The following is a 24,203-nucleotide window of genomic DNA, read 5'->3' on the forward strand; positions in this document are numbered from 1 at the left end:
TATATATATTAATATATATTAATATATATATATATATACATACATACTGAACTGGATTGTTTTTTTCTTCTATTTAACATCATACATCTATAGCAGTCTTTATACTGCAAACATAGTAATGCATTGCAGGTTCATAGTTTTAATATAGATGATCTTTAAAAAATACAGGTGAATGTCAAATGAATGGCAAAAACGTATGCACCTGTTGATCCAGTCAGTCGTTTACGCATTTCGGCTTGACATTTACTGATGGGTCGGATGACCTCTGAACTGGCTCTCACTCGTGGGTTATACACCTACACACAATACCACACAGAAAATATGAATTTACAGTCACAAGGCTTGGAGATAAGTATTCTTTTGGCTACTCAAATATATTTGCAAAATAGCAAACTTTTGATTCGAAAATCTGCAAAAACAAAATGCAGTAAACCAAACTTTTCAGCACACTCACTAATCTCTTCTCCACTCCAGTATCGATGACAAATGTAATGGTGTCTACCAGCCAAAACAGATCCTCTGATTGGCTACAGGAAATGAAGACCCGCCTTCTCTTCTGTGGGCTTTCTGTGATTTGTGGACACATTCCAGTGTGTCCGGGACACAGTGGTACAGCTATCAGCTCTCCCAGAGATACACTCATCCTGGTCGCTTCTTTAGTGAGAATATTACAGGCACAGACCACCTCCTGAAACACATACACACATACAGAGAGACAGACAAGCACAATCAACAGAAAACCCCTTTTAATCTCAATAAAGATTTTTACACGTTCCGAGAGAAAAATGAGCGGTGCAGTGCAAGATGGTTGCTAGGTTGTTCTGGGTGAATGCAAGCATATTCTGGAAGTTGCTTTTTCGTTGCTTGGTGGTCGCTATGGTATTCTGGATGGTTGCTTGGTCATTGCTAGGTGGTTGCTAGGGGATTTTGGATGATTGTTTAGTCATTGCTAGATGGTTTCTAAGTTCTACTAGGGTGTTCAATTGGTTGTTAGGGTATACTAGGTGGTTGCTAGGGTGTTCTGGGTGGTTGTTAGGTGGTTGCTAGGGTGCTCTTGGCAGTAGCTAGGTGGTTGTTAGGGATTTCTGAATGGCTGCTTGGTCATTGCTACATGGTTTCTAAGTTCTGGGTGGTTGCTAGGGTATTCTGGATGATGATTAGTTGTTGCTATGTGGTTGCTAGGGTGTTCTAATGGTTGATAGGGTATTCTTGGTGGTTGCTAGGTGTTTGCTAGGGTGTTCTGGGTGGTTTCTTAGTCTTTGCTTGGCAGTCGCTATTCTGGGTGTTGCTTAGTTGTTGCTAGGGTATTTTGGACGATTACTTAGTCATTGTTATATGGTTTCTAAGTTCTGGGTGGTTACTAGGGTGTTCAAATGGTTGTTAGGGTATAATATGTGGTTGCTAGGGTGTTCTGAGCAGTAGCTAGGTGGTTGTTAGGATATTCTAAATGGCTGCTTGGTCATTGCTAGGTGGTTTCTAGGGTATTCATGATGATGATTAGTTGTTGCTATGTGGTTTCTAGGGTATTCTATGTGTTTGTTAAGGTGTTCTGGGTGGTTTCTCAGTCACTGCTAGGTGGTTGCTAGGGTATTCTGGGGGTTGCTTCGTTGTTGCTAGGGTATTCTGGACAGATCCTTGGTCATTTCTATGTGGTTTCTAAGGAGTTCTGGGTGGTTGCTAGGTGGTTTCTTAAAGGCTTGTGTGAAAAGAGTCCTGCACACTGATGTTTCTGTGATATTCTGGTCTCTGAATATGGTTTAGGTCCCTCATTTAATGAAAGTCTTGGATTTTTACACCCGTTTTATCATCCAGCAGATGAAAATCATAATGGGTTAGAAAAGTAACAGCACACCTCACCTCAATTAGATATATGATTTGATTAATGTGATTTTAAAGGGCAGAGCCACAGTAACAGTGAAAGAGCCGAGTGGACGTATTCATTCAGATGCAGCTGACCGTGCTGAACACCAAATGGAGAACATTGTGTTAGTGCTGTTTGCTACAGTAAGCATCACTATTACTACTGATAAAAGTTACAATTAGGGATTTGAACAAACTCCAACCCCATTTTCTGTATGCAACTAGTCCCCTTGTTGGTGTGCTATTAGAAAAGCAACTTGAAGATGGGACTCATATCATGTTTACACACCAGAATATCACAGAGGCATTTGATGGTGGACAGTTGTGACAGTAAAGTGATAGTATAATGTACAAAAGATTTCTGTTTTAAATAAATGCTGTTCTTTTGAACTTTTTCACAGCACAACTGTTTTCAACAATAATCAGAAATGTTTCTTGAGCATCAAATCAGCATATTAGAATGATTTCTGAAGGATCATGTGACACTGAAGACTGGAGTAATGATGATGAAAATTCAGCTTTGCATCACAGGAATAAATTACATTTTACAATATATTCAAATAGAAAACAGTTCATTTCAATTGCTAAATTATTTCACAATTTTACAGTTTTTATTGTATTTTTGCTCAAATAAATGCAGCACTGGCTGATACTGCTTTCAAAAACATAAAAACCTCTGAACATTAGTGTGCAAATCAACACATAAATTCTCTTATCTATTTGGTCAGTGAGCGTGCATGCATTCATTCATTCCTTCATTCATCAAATATTCACTTTTAGTGTTAATACGCAACTCTCCAGTTCCAGGATCATCACAGGTTATCGATGGTTGATTGTCCAGATAATTTATGCTTGCATTATTGCTACAATAAACTGTAATGCATAAAGGATCATGGGTTGTTCTAATCCACGAACACGTTTCATCTCACCTGCTCAGATGCTAAAAACACAGCTACGTCTCCTGGCTCTCTGGACCGATGGACCTCCAGCGCGAGTCTCAGAGCCGAATAGAAGCTTTCAGCGCTGCTGCTGTTGCTGTGGATCACTTCCCCGGCGCACGGGGCGTCCAGGTGCAGGCATGGGACGTTCCCGTAGTGTGTGAGGAGTGTGTCTGAAGCAGGCGGAGCGGACAGGACCACCACTCTGAGCTCGGGCTGCTGGAGAAGCACCTCTCTCAGCAGACCCAGGAGAACATCTGTGCTCACGGTCCTCTCGTGGGCCTGGTCTATCACCACCACCCCATAATGCTCCAGCATGGGGTCTGACATCATCTCCCGCAGCAGGACGTCATCAGTGCAGAACCTGCAACCAAGACGTAGTTTAGGTTTTGACATTTGCAGATAAATATCCTACAAAATATGCAGATGTAGAAAGATGCACATACATATATTTGTTTCTATTTATATATTTTAAGACATTTGATGACATATTTCTATAATAAAATAAAATAAGACATTTAAATAGATGTCTTTATAAAATAAAATATGGATTTGTTTTATTAAAATGTTTTTAGACATTTGAAAATACATTATGTTATATACATAATGACAAGACATTTAATTAGACATTTCTTTATAAACTAAAATATGGATTTTTTGTAATGTTTTTAGACATTTGACTAGACATATTTCTATAAAATAAGACATTTGATGAGACACTTTTTAAAATAAAACAAGACATTTGATCAAACAATTCTTTATGAAATAAAATAAAAAAATTTCCTATGTTTTTTATTAAAATGTTTTAGACATTTGATTAGACATATTTCTGTAATATAATATAATATTCGATAAGATGTTTTTCTAAAATCTTTTTTTTTATGTTTTTAGACATATTTGACTAGAAAATTTTCTATAATAAAATAAAATAAAGTAATTTGATTAGATATTTCTTTATAAAATAAAATTAAAAGGATGTTTTTCTATCATCTGATCAAAGTAATAGTACACTTCTCAATAAATTACATGATTTAAGGTATCAATGAATATTCATGTATATTACATTTAATTTTATTATTATAAATCAAGCACGCCAAAACCCTATTATTTTTAATAGTGTTAAAAATACCCTATACCCCCCCCCCCCAAAAAAAAACCCCCACATTGGCAGAGACTATTCAGTAGCGCTATCCTCCATAACCAAATCTACAGCAAAGCGAGAGACCGAGAAATGCCTCGCTGCCCTCCAGTGACCCGTATAATAAAGCAAAAAGGCCTCAAGTATTTCAGACATTTGAGAAGACGGCACATTCTTCTCATGCTTTAGCTGGGCAAACCAAAGCACAAAACTAAAATATCCCCAACTCGAAAACCTTCAGTTACAGTGTGGATCATTTCAGTGAGGTTTTTCACACTTTTGAGGGCTGCATGCATGAGAGTTTCACACAGACCTGAGAATAGTATCGTTGGAGCAGCACGTCTCCAGCGGGATGCTGTATCCAATCTCGTGGCCGATGTTTATGTCCATCTCGTCTGCAACACGGAGGGCCAAATCGACAGCCTGCCGCCTCTGGATCTGACTGCACACCACCACACCGTGCTGGTACTGCGCAGACAGACAGAACTCTGCACACCATTGAGGGATCTGAAGACATGAACACATACTATCAGCACCTGGATGCACTCGACTACAACATTACAGAAGCCTTCAGAAAAAAAAAGTATGTTAATCAAATATGACAGTTATTTCAGTATCCTGTGGATGGCTTTCTCTGCAGTTAGTCCACATTAAGAGCCATTCTTGACTTGTTTAACAGCTGCAGGTTTAGACCTTCAGCCTGAGCAGTCTGGGGAAATCTCAACAGCATCTGCTGAGGACAGGCAGGTCGGGTGAACTGAACAGATGCAAGGCTTCCTATTTCCACTTAACACACAATGCACACACATCCGCACATTTACAAACTGCAAATTGTAAAATGCAATATGCAAAGTATGCAAAAATGCCAAATAAACACAGATTCTACTGATCTGTAACTTACCAGATGATAAAACACATGAAAAAATACCATCACTTTTTATTTTATTCAAATTTTTTTTTGTGGATCTGTTTTTGCTGGAAAAAAAAAATCAGTTCTTAATCAGTAGCACTTGTTTCGAGTATCCTTAAACATTCCTGAAATGCAAAATTGCACATTAAGACATTATTTTAAGACTTTCATATTTTAAAATGAATAAATAAAACTACCTACACTACCAGTCAACGTTTGGAATAATTATGACATTTTAATATTTTTGAAAGCAGTCTCTTATGCAAGGCTGCATTTATTTGATAAAAATACAGTAAAACATTTATGAAATATTGTATTTGAATATATTTTAAAATGTAATTTATTTCTGTGCTGGAAAAGCTGAATTTTCAGCATCATTACTCCAGTCTTCAGTGTCACATGATCCTTCAGAAATCATCTAAACCGTTGATTTATTATTATTGGTGCACTATTATTAATATTAATGGTTCTTATTATTAACGATATTGATATTGGTTGATATTGCAGAGCATAAGAGATTATTTCAAAAACATTAAAAACTTTTAGAAGTGTAAAACTAAATAAATGTATTATTTCTAAAATATTTTTTTTTCTTTCACAATTGCTAAACTGAAATGATATAAAAATGAAAGCAGAGGCAAAAAGTCTGTTACGACTGACCGGACCATCAGCTGAATGGATAGTGTTTGTTCATAGGGTTCAGCACAATGGTTGCAGCTGACTCACAGCAAACAGTCTCACCACACAGAACTGATGACCTCACTTAAAATGATTAATAAAGTATATTTGCTCAGATTTAAGACGTCATGATCAGGCCACATGCATTGAGAGACAGAGAGACCTCAAAACAGCAGGTATGAAACTCATATCATGTACAAGCACTGCTGAAACTATGCATTGTTCATCTATTATGTTCAATGTTAAGCATGTCTGGAATCTGAACCGCAATGGAATGGCATTTAATGAATTTACTGACAAATTATATAAAGCTGAGGAGATTTGTCAATCCAATACAAGATACAATAATTATATGATGCCTAGTTATTCCAAGATATGTACAACAGTCCATTTTCTCAATTGATTAGACATAAACACAGTATTAAAAAAAGAAAAAGAAAAAAGAAAAACATCTGCAGTTCCATGGTTTCTCTAGTTGTTTTTAGCCATAAATTCTTATTTTTATTAAGTTGTGGATTTGGATATATATTTAGACATTCTCAAAGACATGTTTTTTCAAATGTACAAAAACCAGGAGTGGCAAATTATTAAGTTAATGATTATTTTTTCCTTACATTATAATCGTTATGATCACAACATGTAATCATTTTCTTAATCGTGTTCATCGTTTCTGCTTGAATACATCATTCATTTACTGCATGATTTGTTTTATCCTAAAACAGTACATTTCTGCCATATGGACATCGCTTTAACAGTCACCTCTGATAACAAATTACTCTTAATTGTAATGTAGAAACATGTATCTCCTGTAAACCTACTTTAAAATGATACGTATCGAAAAGCATTATACAAATAAACATGAATTGGAAAATTTTTTTAATAAAATAATTATAAATAATTAAATCATCAGGGCTCACACCAGTGCTATTTTAATATCAGCGAGATAATACTATACTTTTAATTCTTTTTTAATTAGTTTTTTTTATATATTGTGCATTTTCATTTTACTTTGTTAAAGTGTTAGTAATTTTGTTGTGTTTTTGTAATTTTTATTATTAGTATTATTTTTAATGTGTATATATTTTTTTATAATCATTATTTGTTTTTTCTTCAGTTTTTGTTATTTTAGGATATGAAGTTAAACCAAATAAAAATGAGAATGTGAGTTGTATGTGGACATTCCTGACAAGCTGGACGTTACTCCTCTAATGATGGCGGTGATGAAAGGGCTTTACTATCTATCTATCTATCTATCTAGTGTTTTGTGTTCTAGTGGAGTTCAGCTTTTGGTGCATCAGTGAAGGAGTGGTAAAGACAGGGGAGCTTTTCTTCCAGTGCTATCAGCTCTTTTGTGTGTTTCTCATGGTGTGAACCTGTTGGTCTTGTGTGTGTGTGTGTGTGTGTGTGTAGTGAATCAGCCTGATGCTCATGTGTTTCCACCTGGATGTGGTGAAGAGGAGCTCTCGGGACGGATCGGGCTGCTGCGCTCTGCACTGGGCCGCAGCTGGAGGACACCTGCCCCTCCTGCAGTACCTCATACAGGACGGATGTGAAGTGAGAGGACCACTAACATAAACATTCAGTGTCTGGTTGTAGTTGTACCTGATTTACACCTCATCAATGCCACAGGTCGATGTTCGGGATGCCCCTCATGATCGTATCGGTCATAACCGGAGACACAGCTGCAGCTTCACTGTTAATCACAGCTGGTGCTGATGTTAATGTTCAAGACAGAGACGGGAAAACACCACTGATGGTCAGAACTCAAACTCTGAAACTGTACTGTAATATCTCAGCATGTAATAAACCACTAAATAAGCAGGGGAGGCCGGGGCTAGTTGTCCATATTTCTCACTCTAGGTTTATTTTTGTGTAACATTATATATATATATATATATATATATATATACTCTCCCACCTTCAATACCACGACTGAGGTGCCCTTGAGCAAGGCACCGAACCCCCAACTGCTCCCCAGGTGTCGCAGCTGCAAAAAATGGCTGCCCACTGCTCCGGGTGTGTGTGTGTTCACGGTGTGTGTGCACTTTGGATGGGATAAATGCAGAGCACTAATTCAGAGTATGGGTCACCATACTTGGCCACATGTCACTTCTCTTCACGTCACTAACTAGTTAAGACTTAAAAGACATTTGAGTTATGAAAGAGCAATACAATGTTCCTCTTGGCTTATTCTCAAATCATAAAGCACATTTTCTGGATTCACCAATCTTGACTGGTCTCTTTCTCTGTGTTTCTGAAAATATGGCTACATGGCCATGAAATCAAGGCCTGGTTTGGCTTTCTGCCTCTCAGATCTTTCCAGTCAGTAAAGGTCTTCTCAAAGCTGGGATCTCCTGAGTGAACCGTCGATCTGAACATCCGACAGGTTACAGGAACACAACTGCATTACAACATCGGTGTTTGTATCTTCTCTACGAGCGTTGAAATCAACACAAGCTGGATTTTGGTGCATATAATTTGTTGCAAATGTTTTCAAACTCACAAAAAAAAGAGAAACAAGACCTGACCATGTGAAATGGAGTGAATTCAGAACATTATTCAGCTGCACAGTATTGTATACCTTCCGTGAATGTCCAGGTCATATTTCACCTACAAATCAAAAGGAAGTAGTAAGAAATTATGTTTTTCTTACAAAAATAGAGCCTATTAAAAATTATTTCAGAGACTGGAAAATAAACTGAAGCTTATTTTTAACATTAAGATTTCCATGACAAAAATTAAGCGCATTTTCCACTCAAATTCGCTCTATATGAGATCTGCATGGAGGAATGGGCCAAAATACCAGCAACAGTGTGTGACAACCTTGTGAAGACTTACAGAAAACGTTTGACCTCTGTCATTGCCACCAAAGGGTATATAACAAAGTATTGAGATTAAATTTTGTTATTGACCCAATACTTATTTTCCACCATAATTTGCAAATAAATTCTTTAAAAATCCTACAATGTGATTTTCTGGATTTTTTTTTCTCATTTTGTCTCTCATAGTTGAGGTATACCTATGATGAAAATTACAGGCCTCTCTCATCTTTTTAAGTGGGAGAACTTGCACAATTGGTGGCTGACTAAATACTTTTTTTCCCCACTGTATACCTTCCGTGAATGTCCAGGTCATATTTCACCTACAAATCAAAAGGAAGTAGTAAGAAATTATGTTTTTCTTACAAAAATAGAGCCTATTAAAAATAATTTCAGAGACTGGAAAATAAACTGAAGCTTATTTTTAACATTAAGATTTCCATGACAAAAATTAAGCACATTTTCCACTCAAATTTCCATTAATGCAAAGCAAAAAAAAATTAAATAATAATAAATTTAAATTGTAATATTTATATATTTGTTTTACTGCTTTGCTGCTAATGTTTTGCATTTTACATATAAAAAAATACAACTGTAACATGCCTGAATATTTCATTTTGTTTTAAATTCTAATAATTATCTATGATGATTCTCATTACTTTTTTTTTTTTACTATAAAATTACTTTATATCAGTAATGAGAATCATCAAAGATAATATTTAGAATGAAAAAATGAGCAAAATATTCATCTAAAATATGAGGGGGAAATAAGCTTCATTGTCTTAGAATTAAAAACAAAATACTTTAAAATAATAAATAGAGCAAAAAAAACAAAAAACATTTTGCCTATTTTTTGCCTAAAAATACCTATTTTACTTTATGTTAAATTTTATTTATTATTTTGTTCCCTTTAATTTGGGATAAAATGTGACCTGGACATGTTATTGTGAGATAATATTCATATACAGTAGGTGTCTTCAACATCCCTTAAGCATCACTGCAATTGTACTTCAGGTTTAATCATGCATGTCTGAAATATATAATAAAAATGGCCATTAAATCATATGAAATTATTAAAAAGCCCTTTTCATATACCAAATGACATCACAAATACAGAACCATCAACTCCCAATTCACGTTTCCATTTAAATCTGGTTTTCAATCCAGTTTAGCGTCCAAATGATGTGGTTCATGTTCACAGATAACACGTCTCATCTTTATCTGCTGGTACACAGTCGAAAAATGTCAAAACAACAATAGCAACAACGACAACAGGACAACCAGGTAAACGTGGGTGAACCACCAGTTGCTACGATTGAGAAAGTGTCAACCACAGTGCACTGTGCTCAAATAAATACGCTGGTAACCGACATAAATAACGCGTGACATGTACCTGAGCTTGGACTCATAGCACCGTTTAAAGGGAGAGCACCGCGGGGGTCAAAGGTCACCCCTCGCATCACCATGTGTCCCGCAGAGGTTCATAGTGCAAAAAGCAAGCGTCTCCAGGGATGAGATCACTTCTGTCCGTCTCTCAGCTGCTGAACTTCACTCCGGCTGTGAAGTGAGGCTTTGGCAGGGTGGGCGGCTGTTTAGGAGGAGGCCTGCAAGTCCAGTAATGGGTTAATCAAAATAATTTACTCATCCGCAGGCCATTCAAGATGTGAATGTGTTTGTTTCTTTGCCGGAACTGATTTGGAGAAATGCAGCATTCCATCACTTGCTCATCAATGGCTCCTCTGCAGTGAATGGGTGCCGTCAGAATGAGAGTCCAAACAGCTGATAAAAACATCACAATAATCCACAAGTAATCCACACAACTCCAGTCCATCACTTAACATCTTGTGAAGAGAAAAGTTGCGTGCTTGTAAGAAACAAATCCATCATTAGTGCGTTTTTAACGTTTTTTCTGACCAAAATAAGAATCCATAATAACGCTTCATCCAATGAAAAAGTCCATCTCCTGTTGTCCTCTCACATCAAAATTCACTAAAAACATCACAATAATCCACAAGTAATCCACACAACTCCAGTCCATCACTTAACATCTTGTGAAGAGAAAAGTTGCGTGCTTGTAAGAAACAAATCCATCATTAGTGCGTTTTTAACTTCAAACCATTTTTTCTGACCAAAATAAGAATCCATAATAACGCTTCATCCAATGAAAAAGTCCATCTCCTGTTGTCCTCTCACATCAAAATTCACCCGCATATTTGTTTAGAGCGGTTTTGGTTTGTAAACGGTGCATAATTTCTCTCCTTATTCAGACAAGATGACTTTTTCATTGGAGAAAGCGTTATTATGGATTATGGACTAATTTCAGGTGGAAGCAACGGTTTGAAGTTAAAATTGTCTTGATGGATTTGTTTCTTAAAAAGACGCAGATTTTCTCTTCTCCAGATGTTAAAGGGATAGTTCACCCAAAAATTTAAATTCGGTCATTAATTACTCACCCTCATGTCGTTCCAAACCCGTAAGACCTTCGTTCATCTTCGGAACACAAATTAAGATATTTTTGATGAAATGTGAGCGCTCTCAGACCCTGCATAGACAGCAACGCAACTGTAATGTTCCCAGGTCCAGAAACGTAGTAAGGACATCGGTAAAACTGTGCATGTGACATCAGTGGCTCAACTTCATTTTTGCGAAGCTACGAGAATACTTTGAACGCAAAGAAAACAAATAATTTTTTCAACAATTCTTCTTCCCCGAGTTACGTCTTCCGCCATTTTGGAGAGTATCACAATATATACGCATGCTTTCTTCTAAGCGTGAACAACGCTGATTACATTCATGCGCGATTTCTCCCCCGAACGTAAACAACGTTGATTACGTCGATTACGCTCTTGGGTACTCTCCAAAATGGCGGAAGACGTAGCTCGGGGGAAAAGAACTGTGAAATAAATTGTTATATTTGTTTTCTTTGTGCTCAAAAAGTATTCCCGTAGCTTCGCAAAAATGAAGTTGAGCCACTGATGTCACATGGACTGTTTTACCGATGTCCTTACTACGTTTCTGGACCTGGGAACATTACAGTTGCTGTCTATGCAGAGCTCTCACATTTCATCAAAAATATCTTAATTTGTGTTCCAGGGACGTGCACAGACATTTTGAGGGGCAGGGGCTCAAGTGGAAAAATGGTCTAAATACTAGACTAAATACTTAGCTAACTTACTTGGTAGCTCCCTCATGATTCATTGATGTTAGCAAGACAAATGACAAACCATATTTGCCTTTTGGATAATTAGCTGTAAATTCGAGGCACAGGTAGCTTAGTCTGTTGTTCATCACCACTCACCTCCACACCAAGACAAACACAGTGGAAAGGGAGGGAGGGCTTCACTTTTGTGTCTCTCTGCCTGTCTGTGATGCGCATGTGCAGATCAATGTGTGCTACACTGCTGTGCTGCGCCTGCGCCGACCTGACATTTAGATTTTTTTATTTGTTTGACAGTGAAAGCTGTGCGCAAACAGAAACACGCACAAATATATACATATATTCATTTATTAAAAAATAAATAAATAAATTATCCCCAGAAAAAAGGGCACTTTCTCTTGAGGAAGAAAAAGGGCAGGTGCTCAAGCCCCCTTTGATGTCTGTGTGTGCACGTGCCTGTTGTGTTCTGAAGATGAATGAAGGTCTTACGGGTTTGGAACGACATGAGGCCGAGGGCGAGTAATTAATGACAGAATTTTCCTTTTTGGGTGAACTAACCCTTTAACTGATGGACTGGAGAGGTGTGGATTACTTGTGCATTATTGTGATGTTTTTATCAGCTGTTTGGACTCTCATTCTGATGGCACCCATTCACTGCAGAGGAGCGACGGCCGAGGGCGAGTAATTAATGACAGAATTTTCCTTTTTGGGTGAACTAACCCTTTAACTGATGGACTGGAGAGGTGTGGATTACTTGTGCATTATTGTGATGTTTTTATCAGCTGTTTGGACTCTCATTCTGACGGCACCCATTCACTGCAGAGGAGCGACTGCTGAGCAAGTGATGCAATGCTACATTTCTACAAAGATGATGAAGAAACAAATTCATCTACATCTTGGATGGCCTGAGGGTGAGGACAGTTTCAGCCAATTTTCTTTTTTGGGTGAACTATTTCTTTAATGATTTGACATTTTCAGCAGGTGTTCATGGATGTGTTTGCACCTGGAGGGCTGTGGGTGAGGCGGAGCGGGTCGCGGGGCGGCTGGGGTCGGGATGGGAGCTGGAAGTCGCACGGCAGACGGGGTCCGAATCACTCTGACGTTTCCACTCAGCGGGTCTGCGGGAAGAGGCTTCTGGGGTGGACTGGGCTTCTCGAATGCCTAGAGAAATGAGAGGAGCTAAACTGAGTACAGGAGGAAGAACACACCAACACAAGTTCTCATGAAGTTCCTTGAGAAAGGGATAGTCTCACATGAGTAGATTTACTCATTTATCAAGCATGATTAATATACGTTGTGATAAACAAGATCTTTCATATATTGATTTTTGACAATGGAGAGCAATGGAAAAAGACTCCACTAAATCAGTGCTGTTATTGCTAACTAAAACTATCAAAAATGGTTTTCATTGTGAAATAAAGCTGAAATAAAATAAAATATAAATGAAAAAAAATCTGTCATTGACTAAAACTAAAATTTCAGTGATTGAAATAAAGCTGAAATACAATATAAATATCTAGATGGAAAAATCTGTGCTGTTAATTAAAACTATTGAAATATTTTTTTTGTAATTGAATTAAAGATGAAATAAAATAAATATATTATGAAAAACTTAAACTTAGCAAAAAAAAGAGAAATTAAATAAGTTGAAAATTGTTTCAAAGTATTAAAATTATTAAAACTAAAATAAATTAAAGTAAAAAATATATAAAATATATGAAAATATAAACATTGACAAAAAAAAAAGTAAAAAATATATATATTCAAAAAATATACTATAATGGTATATAAATAATACTAAAATAACACTACAGTAAATCTCACGTGAGTTTCAGATGAAGATCTCAAAGTTTCAAATTGCATCCAGCATACTGAAGTCTGCAACAGAGTCAATTTGAACTTTTGAATTGCTATTCACACTCCTTTTTATAGCTCCGTAGTCTTACTGTTTGTCACCAGCTGTCTCATTGATGTCTATTTTTATTCCTCCAAATGAGTTTTAGCAACCCAGAGAAGTAACACATTCTTTGGATAGGCAATTTAATACTTTTGTGTTCCAGGGAAAGAAACAATATAAGGGTTAATACTGACAGACCTTTCATTTTTGCTCCCTAACAAACTCTTGATAAAACTAGCTTCCCTCTTTTGTCCACCTGATGGCAGTACAAGCTAATCTGCTGAATATGGCTTCACTGCTGCCATGGCGACTCTCTCCAGGGGTCATGTGACATGTTCATATGTTCCAAATCTACATGCTGACTATGAGGTAATGATAGCCTGCTACCTGCTCTCCATCTGGTCCTCATTCTCTCTCATCTCTACAGAGATCCAAACATGATTTCACAGCTCACGTCACTCTCTCTTTTACATTTTAATAAAGAGCTGAATTGCTCATATCTCAAGCGTCGCATGATTGCTGATGACAGAGCTCTTTGTTTTTGTAGCTGATAAAAAGATCTTGAGATGGAGGAAGTCTCAAGTGTCTCCTCACTAACGCTTCCCCGATGGAAAGTTCTCAAGAGCTGAATCTGCCATGATAACACTTCTGGTTAATGAAGCAGCCTGAGGTCACGCTGGACATGTCTGAGGTCTTCTGTTCATCATCTCATTTCACTGCTGACTGCCGACATCTTATGAGATCACACTGATATCCGATTGATTCCAAGGATGAATTCACATCAAATTACTTATCTCAGGATGTTTGAGTTTAACGGTACACTATCATTCAAAAGTTTGGAGTAATTTATACTTTTATTCAGCAAGTGCCCTAGCAATCATGCAGAACACTCTAGCAACACCATAACAACAGCCTAGAAACCGTCGAGAACCACCAGAACACCCTAACAACCCCCTATCAACCACCTAGCAACACCCTAACAACCAACCAGAACACCTTAGCAACCACCTAACACCCTAACAACCAACCAGAACACCTTAGCAACCACCTAGCAGTGCCCTGGCAATCACACAGAACACACTAGCAACACCCTTACAACTCCCTAGAAACCATCCAGAACCACCAGAACACCCTAGCAATGCCCTATCAACCAACCAGAACACCTTAGCAACCACCTAGCAACACCCTATCAACCACCAACCAGAACCGCTTTATCAACCACGTTGCAGTGCCCTAGCAAATCACACAGAACACACTTGCAACAACCTAACAACTCCCTAGAAACCATCCAGAACACCCTATCAACCATCTAACACCCTAACAACCACCAAGCAACACTCTAGCAATCACACAGAACACACTTGCAACCACCTAACAACTCCCTAGAAACCATCCAGAACCACCAGAACACCCTAGCAATGCCCTATCAACCAACCAGAACACCTTAGCAACCACCTAGCAACACCCTATCAACCACCAACCAGAACCGCTTTATCAACCACGTTGCAGTGCCCTAGCAATCACACAGAACACACTTGCAACAACCTAACAACTCCCTAGAAACCATCCAGAACACCCTATCAACCATCTAACACCCTAACAACCACCAAGCAACACTCTAGCAATCACACAGAACACACTTGCAACCACCTAACAACTCCCTAGAAACCATCCAGAACACCCTGGCAATTGCCAGGCAACCACACTATAAACATAATAATCAGAACAATTAATCAGAGCAACTGCATAGCAACACCCTTGCTCAAATCTGAAACAAAAAGTGTTTTACAGTCTGATGCCATATGAATTTTTTTTTAATTTCCAATAACTTTTTATTCTCTAGTTATTTCACATGAGTTCAATTCCCATGCAGAGCATGAACTGATAAAATATAAACCTCGAAAGCAATTAAAGTCACTCTGGATAAAAGCACCTGCGGAATGGAATTGAATGAAATGGAAATGTGAGTGAGTGAATGAATGAATGAATCTAAAATAGCAGCTCAAGAACCCCATACAGCTACAAATGGATCTGAAACCAAGAGCAACTTAAGAACACTAAGTTTTGAAGTGTGTTGGTTCATGGTTATTAGGTGATGTTTTAGCAAGGTTTTGTGTTGTGTCTCTTGTTGTCTCTTGTGAGGGCTCATCTTCACCATTCACCCATCTATTACCTTCCTCTTCCTGCAATCTGTCTCTCCACAGGTCGTCTTATAAAACAGACAACGACTCTCTTTTTACAAGCAGGTTTTTATGGGAGAAAACCACAAATTGCTACGTATTATCAAAGAAAAGGCAGGCATGTGGACTGTCCACAGACACAGCACCTCAGGTAATTGACTTGAGCCAAACATCTCCATTTTAGACATTATTTAATGCACATTTTCTGTCTTTTGTTTTTGGCCTCTTTTAAAGAGGTGTTTGCAAATGGTAGAACAATTAAGATTATTATTCAATACATGTTGAAGTGTCCTCACGAGGTTAATTAACATTATTTTGTGAACCTCATTACTTTGACAGCAGATGATAGAGGCTGCTGAATTTACATAACTACTTCTAGACGTATATATATTAGGACTGGAAATTTAATAATCAAAATAATGTATTTATATGCTGGTTATTTAATCAAGTGAATTGCATACATCAATACACACTGAGAAAACCCCCAAAATGAACATAATTCCAAGATATTATTGTGTCAGAAGAGTAAAAAGTGGGTTTAGAAGTCAAAATTATTAATTTCCTTATTTCACTGAACATAAGTCGATCAATGACCTATAGCCCACAGCTTAATATAGTCTGCCTCAGACAGATTGACAAACTCAATTTCAAAATGCATTGCTATTTCAAAACCTTGAGTTTTCAGTTCCATTCTGATCGACTCACTCAGTCTTTTATTGGCTGGCCAGAGGCTTCACTCTGTGTTTTCTTTGGATTGCATGAAACTCTGAACATACTTGAGATTTAATACGACATAGAGCTCTAATGAAAGAGGCCTGCTCACACCACTGCAGCTCCAGCATTAAACTGTAAAACTATTATAAAATACTACAGCACGTGCATTAAAAATGAGCTCTAACTCACCATTGCAACACTGCTGGGGAATGAGAGATCGATTAAAATAAATTAAATCAGTTAAGCACAATGTACCTGCTGACATGTATAGAAGTGTACACAATGTTATTATGAGTGGTGTGATTGCTCATTATAGTTATTGACTTGAACAAACCCCCAACGGTAAATATCAAAATCAGTGTGCTATTATTTTTCTCATTACCAGACTGATTTTCACCTGCTGAATGATAAAACGGGTAAAAAAAAAAATCCCACAGACACACTTTGAAGGAGGGACCATTGACATATCTAGAGACAAACGTACAGAAAACCCTAGCAAACACCTAAAAATTCCCCAAACCCCTCATAGAACCCCAACCACATAACAACAAACAAGGTACCATCCAGAACACCCTAGCAACACCCTGGTGATCATCCAAAACATCCCACAACACTCTAGAAACTACCTAACACCCTAACAACCATACAGAACACCCTAACAATGTCCTAACCATGCAGACCACCCTTGCAATACCCTGGTGATCACCCAGAACCACCCAAAACACTCTAACAACTATCTAACACCCTAACAACCATATGGAACAACCTAGTAACCACCCAACAATGCCCTAGCAACTACCAACAACACCCTAGCAATGACCCAGTACCACCCAGAACACCCTTGCAACACCTAACAACACCCTAGAAACCAACCAGAAAACCTTAGCAACCACCCAGGACACACTAGTGAACACCTATCAATACCTTAGCAACCACCCAGTACCACCTAGAACATACTAGAACCAACCTAGCAATACCCTTGCAACCACCCAGAACACTCTAGAAACCTTGCAGAACACCCTAGAAACCACCTAACAATAACAACCTAGCAACCACCCAGAATGCCATAATGCTGTAGCACCCACTCAGAACCACCCAGAACACCCTAGCAACCATCTAGAACCACCCAGAATGCCCTAGCAATCACCAAGAACCACCCATTACAAACTACTTAACACCCTAACAACCACCCAAAAACACCCTACCAGTGCCCTAGCCACCACTCAAAACACCCAGTCTTTTTTTTTTATATGCAACTCCTGCAGCGCTGGCATATTTCCACTCACCATGGCGATCTTGCAGACGTTTTGGCAGGCCAGGCTACGGCCGGCCGCTCCCGCTGCTGGAGCGGATGTGTGTGTGAGTGCTGGTGGAGGGGCTCTGGGTGGAGTCGAGTGTGTGTGTGGTGGCGTCAGTGGCAGGCCGAGTGCCAGCGGCAGCGGGTGAGAGAGGTGGACCAGAGGGCACGGGGGCAGCCGGCGGAGACCATGAGACGGAACCACAGAGTCCACCGTCTGGAGAGGAGACTGGGGCTACAGAGAGACAGATAAAGATGTGTCACACAGGCTCTCCATCATGTTTGACTGACAATGAATATTTCAACAAACATTAAACATGCAAGATGCACAAATCAATAAATCAGCGAAACACTTAAAGGTAAGAAATGCTGTTGATATTTGAAATCCCTAAAACAAACTCGCCCCCACCCAAAAGGATCACACCCCTATCTTGATAGCAACGCAACACAGACACCTCCCCCATCAAACATGGACACGGCCCTTACTGATGATTGGCTACAAGTGTGTTTTGGTGCTCAGTGAGATCCACTTCCAACAGAGTTTCTCAGAAACCACTTACCGTACCTTTAACAGAACGGAAGTTTATACAAAAACTTAAGTTCTGTCATCATGTACTTATCCTCATGTCGCTTAAAACCTGTTTGACTTCTTTCTTTGTGAAACACAAAATGAGATGTTAGGCAGAATGTTCAAGCAGCTCTAAAACATAATAAAAGCGAATGATGCCATTAAAGGGATAGTTCACCCAAAAATGAAAATTCTGTCATTAATTACTCACCCTCATGTCACTCTAAACCCGTAAGACCTCCATTCATCAAACACAAATTAAGATATTTTTGATGAATTCTAGGTCCAGAAATAGGTCCAGAAATGTAGCAAGGAGATCGGTAAAATAATACATGTGACATCAGGGGTTCAACCGTAATTTTACGAAGCTACGAGAACACTTTTTGTATGCAAAGAAAACAAAAATAACGACTTTATTCAACAATTAGTCTCCTCCGCGTCACCCTGGTGCCATTTTGGCACGAGGGGGAGTAATTAATGACAGAATTCGAATTTTTGGGTGAACTAACCCTTTAAACTTAAAAAAAAAAAAAAAAAACGTAAATACATCATAAATAGTCAACACTTATTTTAGTATTATTTACATACTATAGTTATAAATATTTTCAATTAGCTTTTTTATAATTTTAATTTTTCAATTAAGTTTTAGTAATATAGTTGTGTGTGTTTTTTTAATAATTCTAATTAGCTTTCACTTCTTTTTTTTATTTTAGTTTTAGCTATTTTAGTATTTCAATTGACTTAATTTCAGTTAGATGCCATGGCAACATTTCTCATTTGTGCTTGTTTTTAAGTTTAGGTTTTTCCACATAGTATTTATATTTCAGATTGAACCAAAGTGCACAAGTCATATGGACTATTTTTTTTAAGAGCGCATTTATTGAGTTCTATGTCATTCTGCGTAAGAAGAAAGACTCCTACAGATCTGGATCAACATCTGAGTAAATGATGTCTCATTTTTGGCTGAGCTATCCTTTTAAATGATACAAATAAGTCTCATATGAGCACACGCACACATCAGAGCTGCTTTGAGCTCTTGACCTGCAGCCAGATGTGACAAGAACAAAAGGAGATGAGAGACAGAAACTGTGTGTGTGTGTGTCTGTGTAACCTCACCTTGTCTAACATCAAACAGACCTACATCCTCTATCCCAGGGGTGTCCAAACTCGGTCCTGGAGGGCCGGTGTCCTGAAGAGTTTAGCTCCAACCCCAATTAAACACACCTGAACCAGCTAATCAAGCTCTTACTAGGCATACTAGAAACTTGAAGGCAGGGGTGTTGAGGCAAGTTGGAGCTAAACTCTGCAGGACACCGGCCCTCCAGGACCGAGTTTGGGCACCCCTGGTCTATCCTGTTACCGTCACACATTATGAGGACCAGATACTGCAGCCACTCTTAAAGGAACAGTTCACTAAAAAAAAAATCATTTTAAATTGTAATAATTTTTCACAATTTTCCCTTTTTTCTTATCACATAAATGTAGCCTTGGTGAATACAACAGACATGAAATTCCCAAAACTTTTGAACAATCTCTCACAGCACAGGCTATTCGGTGCACCACAGGGGCCGTTCGTGGTATCTGCACATCCTCTTATTCACAGATCTGAACTGCTTTCAGCCCTAAGATCACAAATGCATCCACAATCCATCTGGCTGACAGGCGTATCTACCGATTTCCCAACAATGTGTGAGAGCTTGTGTGGTCTGACAGCTAAAGAGTGGGTTGCAAGCGCTGAACGCTCACTTTGTCTTTGCTGTGCTTTTTATTAAACAAACCTCTGGAGCGTGAGATGGACAGCAGCAGTCACTCAGAACTGTAGTAAAACAGTCAAGTGACATACATATGCATGCCAGTTTATGCACAAGTATGAAATATGCATATGTTACATGGAATTTGTAATATATACACGTGTGTGTGCATATATATGGGATATGTAAATGAGCACCTTATATATGCTGCCACTTTGTAGTAAAGCTGAAGTCTGGCATTGAGGAGACGTTCTGTACGTGGAGTATGTTTGAGTCCCAGTGTGTGTGTGAGCAGATGAGAGTGTGTGTGCTGGACTGTTCAGTCTGTTGGGTCCCACAGACCTGCAGCAAAGCACAAATACAGAACACAATGTAGGATATCACAATAATGATGTGCATTTTTACCAACATCCCAGCTAACAGGGAACATTCTCAAAACTTAACTTTTTGAGAGAACTTTATGAACAAACATTCACAGTAACATCTTCCAGTAATTTTATCTGGTCTTTAATAATGTTCTCAAAACGCTGGAATAAAACAAAATCCAATTGTAGTTGGACATTGGTCTAAAATTTTTTAAGTGTTACTTCTTGGTCCAGAATGCTCAGAGAACATTCAAAAGTAACATTCACATAATTATTGCTAAATTTTAAAATGTAATGTTCCCTTAACACTCACATAACCAAGAAATTTTTTTAAAATATATAAATATATAAAAACTAGAGAACACTGATGAATAATGATTATATAACTGAATGTGAGCGTTTGCAAAACGTTCTTTGAGCATATCTTTGTTAGCTGGGAGAAAATTGTGCTGACTGCAAAAGAAGCTTGTTCAGAAATTCGCATGGTTATGGCATCACAATCATGTGCAAATTAACCCTTGGAAATTAAAAAGTTATTGGAAATGATATGCATAAACACCTACTAATGTAAATGGAGCCATAGTTAACCTTGTACTTTAGTAATTATTTTCATTTTTGAAACTACCAGTTATCATTTGCTCTTTTTTTAGAAAGAATAATTATGTAAAATTATTCTCCACTATACCTTTGGCAAAGCCGCAAGACAAAATATATATGTATAAATCTGTATTTATATTCTAATAAATATATTGTTATAAGGAAAAATAAGATATATTCTCTAAGTTCTCTTTTATGTAGTTTTGCTTCTCAAGTAAACTGATCTCATTTTAAGGACATTTAGATGTTCTTTACTGGAAAACAAAACGAAAACACTGATCAAAAACATTATTAATTTGCAGTATAATGAGAATGAGGGGGTTAAATATGCTTAATTATCATAGTGCATAATCATAGTCAAATATTAATGGTCCTAAAATAGGTTTGATTTTCTTTGGCTTAAAACAATTTTTCTTTAGATATTTGGGATGAAAATTTTTTTTTCCAAAGGAAAGCCGTTCCCAGACTGCATGGTTATGGAATCACAATCATTTGCAAATTAACTCGCATATCAACATTTCAATGCATATTCAGAATTTAGGAACTTTCCCTGCCCTGATTAAAAATATGAACTATGGCAACACACAGAGGTAAGCCAATCTCAACTCATTTACATACAGAATTCTCAATGAGACAGTAGCAAAAACAAGTCGGTTTAATTCTACGGGTCAGATATGGAGAAAAACGGTCATGAAAAAACAAATTATGACTTTGTGTGGTGTATATACAGCATGGCCTCTTGCACCTTCAAACTGATTGTTTATTTCAGCTGTGCAGGTTTGGTACCTCAGTTTTTCGATGGTGTTCTTCTTATTGCTGGAGAACAGACTGAGAGTTTTCCTCTTAATGCACACGATTATTCCAACACACAGCAGACACAGAAACGCCACCAGGATGCCCACCGTCACACTGCTGCTGTCTGCATGTACACACACACACACACACACACACACGTTTGTGAATGGAGCAGATACTGTTGAAGCGCAGTATACGATAATAATCATGCATAAACGTTTAATACCTGTTGGTCTCATCGGGCCGCTGTCCATACTGCCTCCAAACCCAGCTTTATCACAGAACGGAGGAGCCCAGAGTGACTCACAGTGACAGTTCTCATTATTATTACAAACCTGCATGTGTGAGACACACAAACACACCAGTGACATCAGCCTGCATCACATGATTGCTGAATTCATACTCACTTTAGATTATGGAAAACGTAAGAGCATAAATGTAGTTTTATCAGCAATAACAGCACATGCTAGTGTAAATATATAAAAGAGTATGATTCAAATATCCAAGCATTACGTCACTATCTTTGTCAAAGCAAATAAATAAACTAAAAAAAAAAAAATACAAGAAAGAAAAAATATATAAGATCTATAAATTATATTTAATATATATATATATATTATATACAATACAATTTATAGATTTTGGGATGAAATATGATCCAGATATTTTATCTTGAGATTCACCTCCCTAGTAAGCCCTCAATTTAGTTGTGAAATGGAAATAAAGTACTTTTCTTTTACAAATGCAAGCATGACACCGAGTATAGGCAGGAAATTATTCAGTATCCAACTTTGCTAGCAGCATGTCTCTATGGTCTATTTGTGTTTGTGTGTGTGTGTGTTGAGCAGTCGTCATGTCCAGCGTGCTAAAAAGTCTGTAAATGCACCTCTTCAACATCTACCAAAACACTCTAACACATCCTCTTTCCTCCATTTGGCAGCATTTGTTTCTGGTTCTCTCTTGGTGCTGATGAGCAGCAGATGTTGGACTCAGAGGAACATCTTGATCTAATCTGGAGATTCATGAGCTCATTCATGGACTTCCACTATCTGTTTCTCACTATCTGCACAAACCTGGCTGTAATCAATCCGGCCTGTTCTTGAGGAAGACTGTGTTCACTGTGAGATCTTTCATGATGCTGGAGCTAAAACACGTCCGCTCTGTCAGGATTCACCCCTCAGTATTTACACAGATCTCATCTGGTCTCTAAACATGCTTTGCTTAATTAAATGTAGATTTTAAAAAGCAGGAACTCTTACAGACAATGTAAATGTGTAAAACCAGAAACCTTAGTAAAATGTATATTTCAGATCAGCCTGAATTGCATTTGCATTTTGAATAATTTGTATTAAATGTGTAAGTCTTGCATTACAATATGAGAGAGAATGACTTGAAATAAAGGTCCTCAGTGGATTTTAGTTGCATTCAAGTAAAGCCAGAATTACTATAATTATGTTCAGCATAACAAAAACTATTTCTAGAAATCATATTGTGAGTGAGCAAGACATTTCCCATTCCTATAGTATTTGCATTCATTAAAAATGTACAACTACAAAAAGAAATGACTATAATTGTGTTTCTAACTTGTAAAAATCATATTCACATCATAGTCAAACACATAATTATGAGCTCGAAACTCAAATTTTCATTAAAGCTCTGACTTTGATACATGTGAAAACAACCAAAATGTCAGAATGTATGAAAACAAGTCCTGTTGTATGCAGTTTTGCTTTCCAAGTAAATTGGTCTTGTTTGAAAGACATTTAGATGTGCTTTACTGGAAAACAAGACAAATGATATAATGAGAATTGGGAGCCCAACTGTGCTAAATTATCATAAAATGTCCATTGAGCAATTAAATTGAGGGGTTACTTAGGAGGTGAATCTTAAGATAACACATACAGGTCATATTTCATCCCAATATCTCAAGAAAAAAATGATATGCATTTTCATTAGATTTTATTTTTACAGTAATAATAATAAAATAATAAAAAAGGAATTATTATACAAATTTTCTTAGTTTTTTTAATAACTAAAATAGCTTTTCGGTAACACTTTAGTTTAGGGACCAATTCTCACTATTAACTAGTTGCTTATTAGCATGACTATTATGAACATATTGGCTGTTTATTAGTACTTATAAAGCATTTATTCTACATGACCATATTCTACATCCCTAATCTTATCCAATACCTAAACTTAACTACCTTACTCACTATTAATAAGCAGCAAATTAGGAGTTTATTGAAGAGAAAGTTGTAGTTAATGGTTTGTTAATAGTGAGAATTGGACCCTAAAATAAAGTATGACCAATTTTTCTTTATTTATTTTGGGATATATTATGACCTGGACATGTCTTCTTCAACAGTGTTCCTAGTAAACTCTCCATTTAATTGCTAATGGAAATACAAAACTTTCATTTTACAAATGAAAACATGATACAGAAATTTAGGTAGGAAATTATTCAGTATCGAAGGGGATACAATACTGTAAAATGAACATCGAGATGCTTTAAAACAATGCGTGCGCTATGCTATAC

General features: G+C 37.4%; 2 protein-coding genes across 2 annotated transcripts in view; both read right to left on the minus strand.

Annotated features, from left to right (window-relative positions):
* The window catches only part of LOC107549327 (putative pre-mRNA-splicing factor ATP-dependent RNA helicase DHX32), a 15,500-nt gene extending 11,039 nt beyond the window's left edge, over window positions 1-4,461 (minus strand). Inside the window, exons 1-4 of the mRNA XM_016230375.1 lie at window positions 4,250-4,461; window positions 2,790-3,162; window positions 455-688; window positions 203-296 (exon numbers count right to left, since the gene is read on the minus strand). Of these exons, the coding sequence (XP_016085861.1) occupies window positions 203-296; window positions 455-688; window positions 2,790-3,162; window positions 4,250-4,461 (913 nt within the window). The remainder of the gene's footprint in view (window positions 1-202; window positions 297-454; window positions 689-2,789; window positions 3,163-4,249) is intronic.
* Window positions 4,462-9,280: 4,819 nt separating this feature from the next.
* LOC107549328 (disintegrin and metalloproteinase domain-containing protein 12-like) overlaps window positions 9,281-24,203 on the minus strand; it is a 104,377-nt gene continuing 89,454 nt past the window's right edge. Inside the window, exons 16-21 of the mRNA XM_016230376.1 lie at window positions 21,891-21,999; window positions 21,656-21,788; window positions 20,105-20,249; window positions 17,578-17,823; window positions 12,504-12,661; window positions 9,281-9,947 (exon numbers count right to left, since the gene is read on the minus strand). Of these exons, the coding sequence (XP_016085862.1) occupies window positions 9,878-9,947; window positions 12,504-12,661; window positions 17,578-17,823; window positions 20,105-20,249; window positions 21,656-21,788; window positions 21,891-21,999 (861 nt within the window). The 3' untranslated portion in view covers window positions 9,281-9,877. The remainder of the gene's footprint in view (window positions 9,948-12,503; window positions 12,662-17,577; window positions 17,824-20,104; window positions 20,250-21,655; window positions 21,789-21,890; window positions 22,000-24,203) is intronic.

Source organism: Sinocyclocheilus grahami, unplaced genomic scaffold (assembly GCF_001515645.1).
Source record: "Sinocyclocheilus grahami isolate Dianchi unplaced genomic scaffold, SAMN03320097.WGS_v1.1 scaffold369.1, whole genome shotgun sequence".
In the NCBI taxonomy this organism is placed as follows: Eukaryota; Metazoa; Chordata; class Actinopteri; order Cypriniformes; family Cyprinidae; genus Sinocyclocheilus; species Sinocyclocheilus grahami.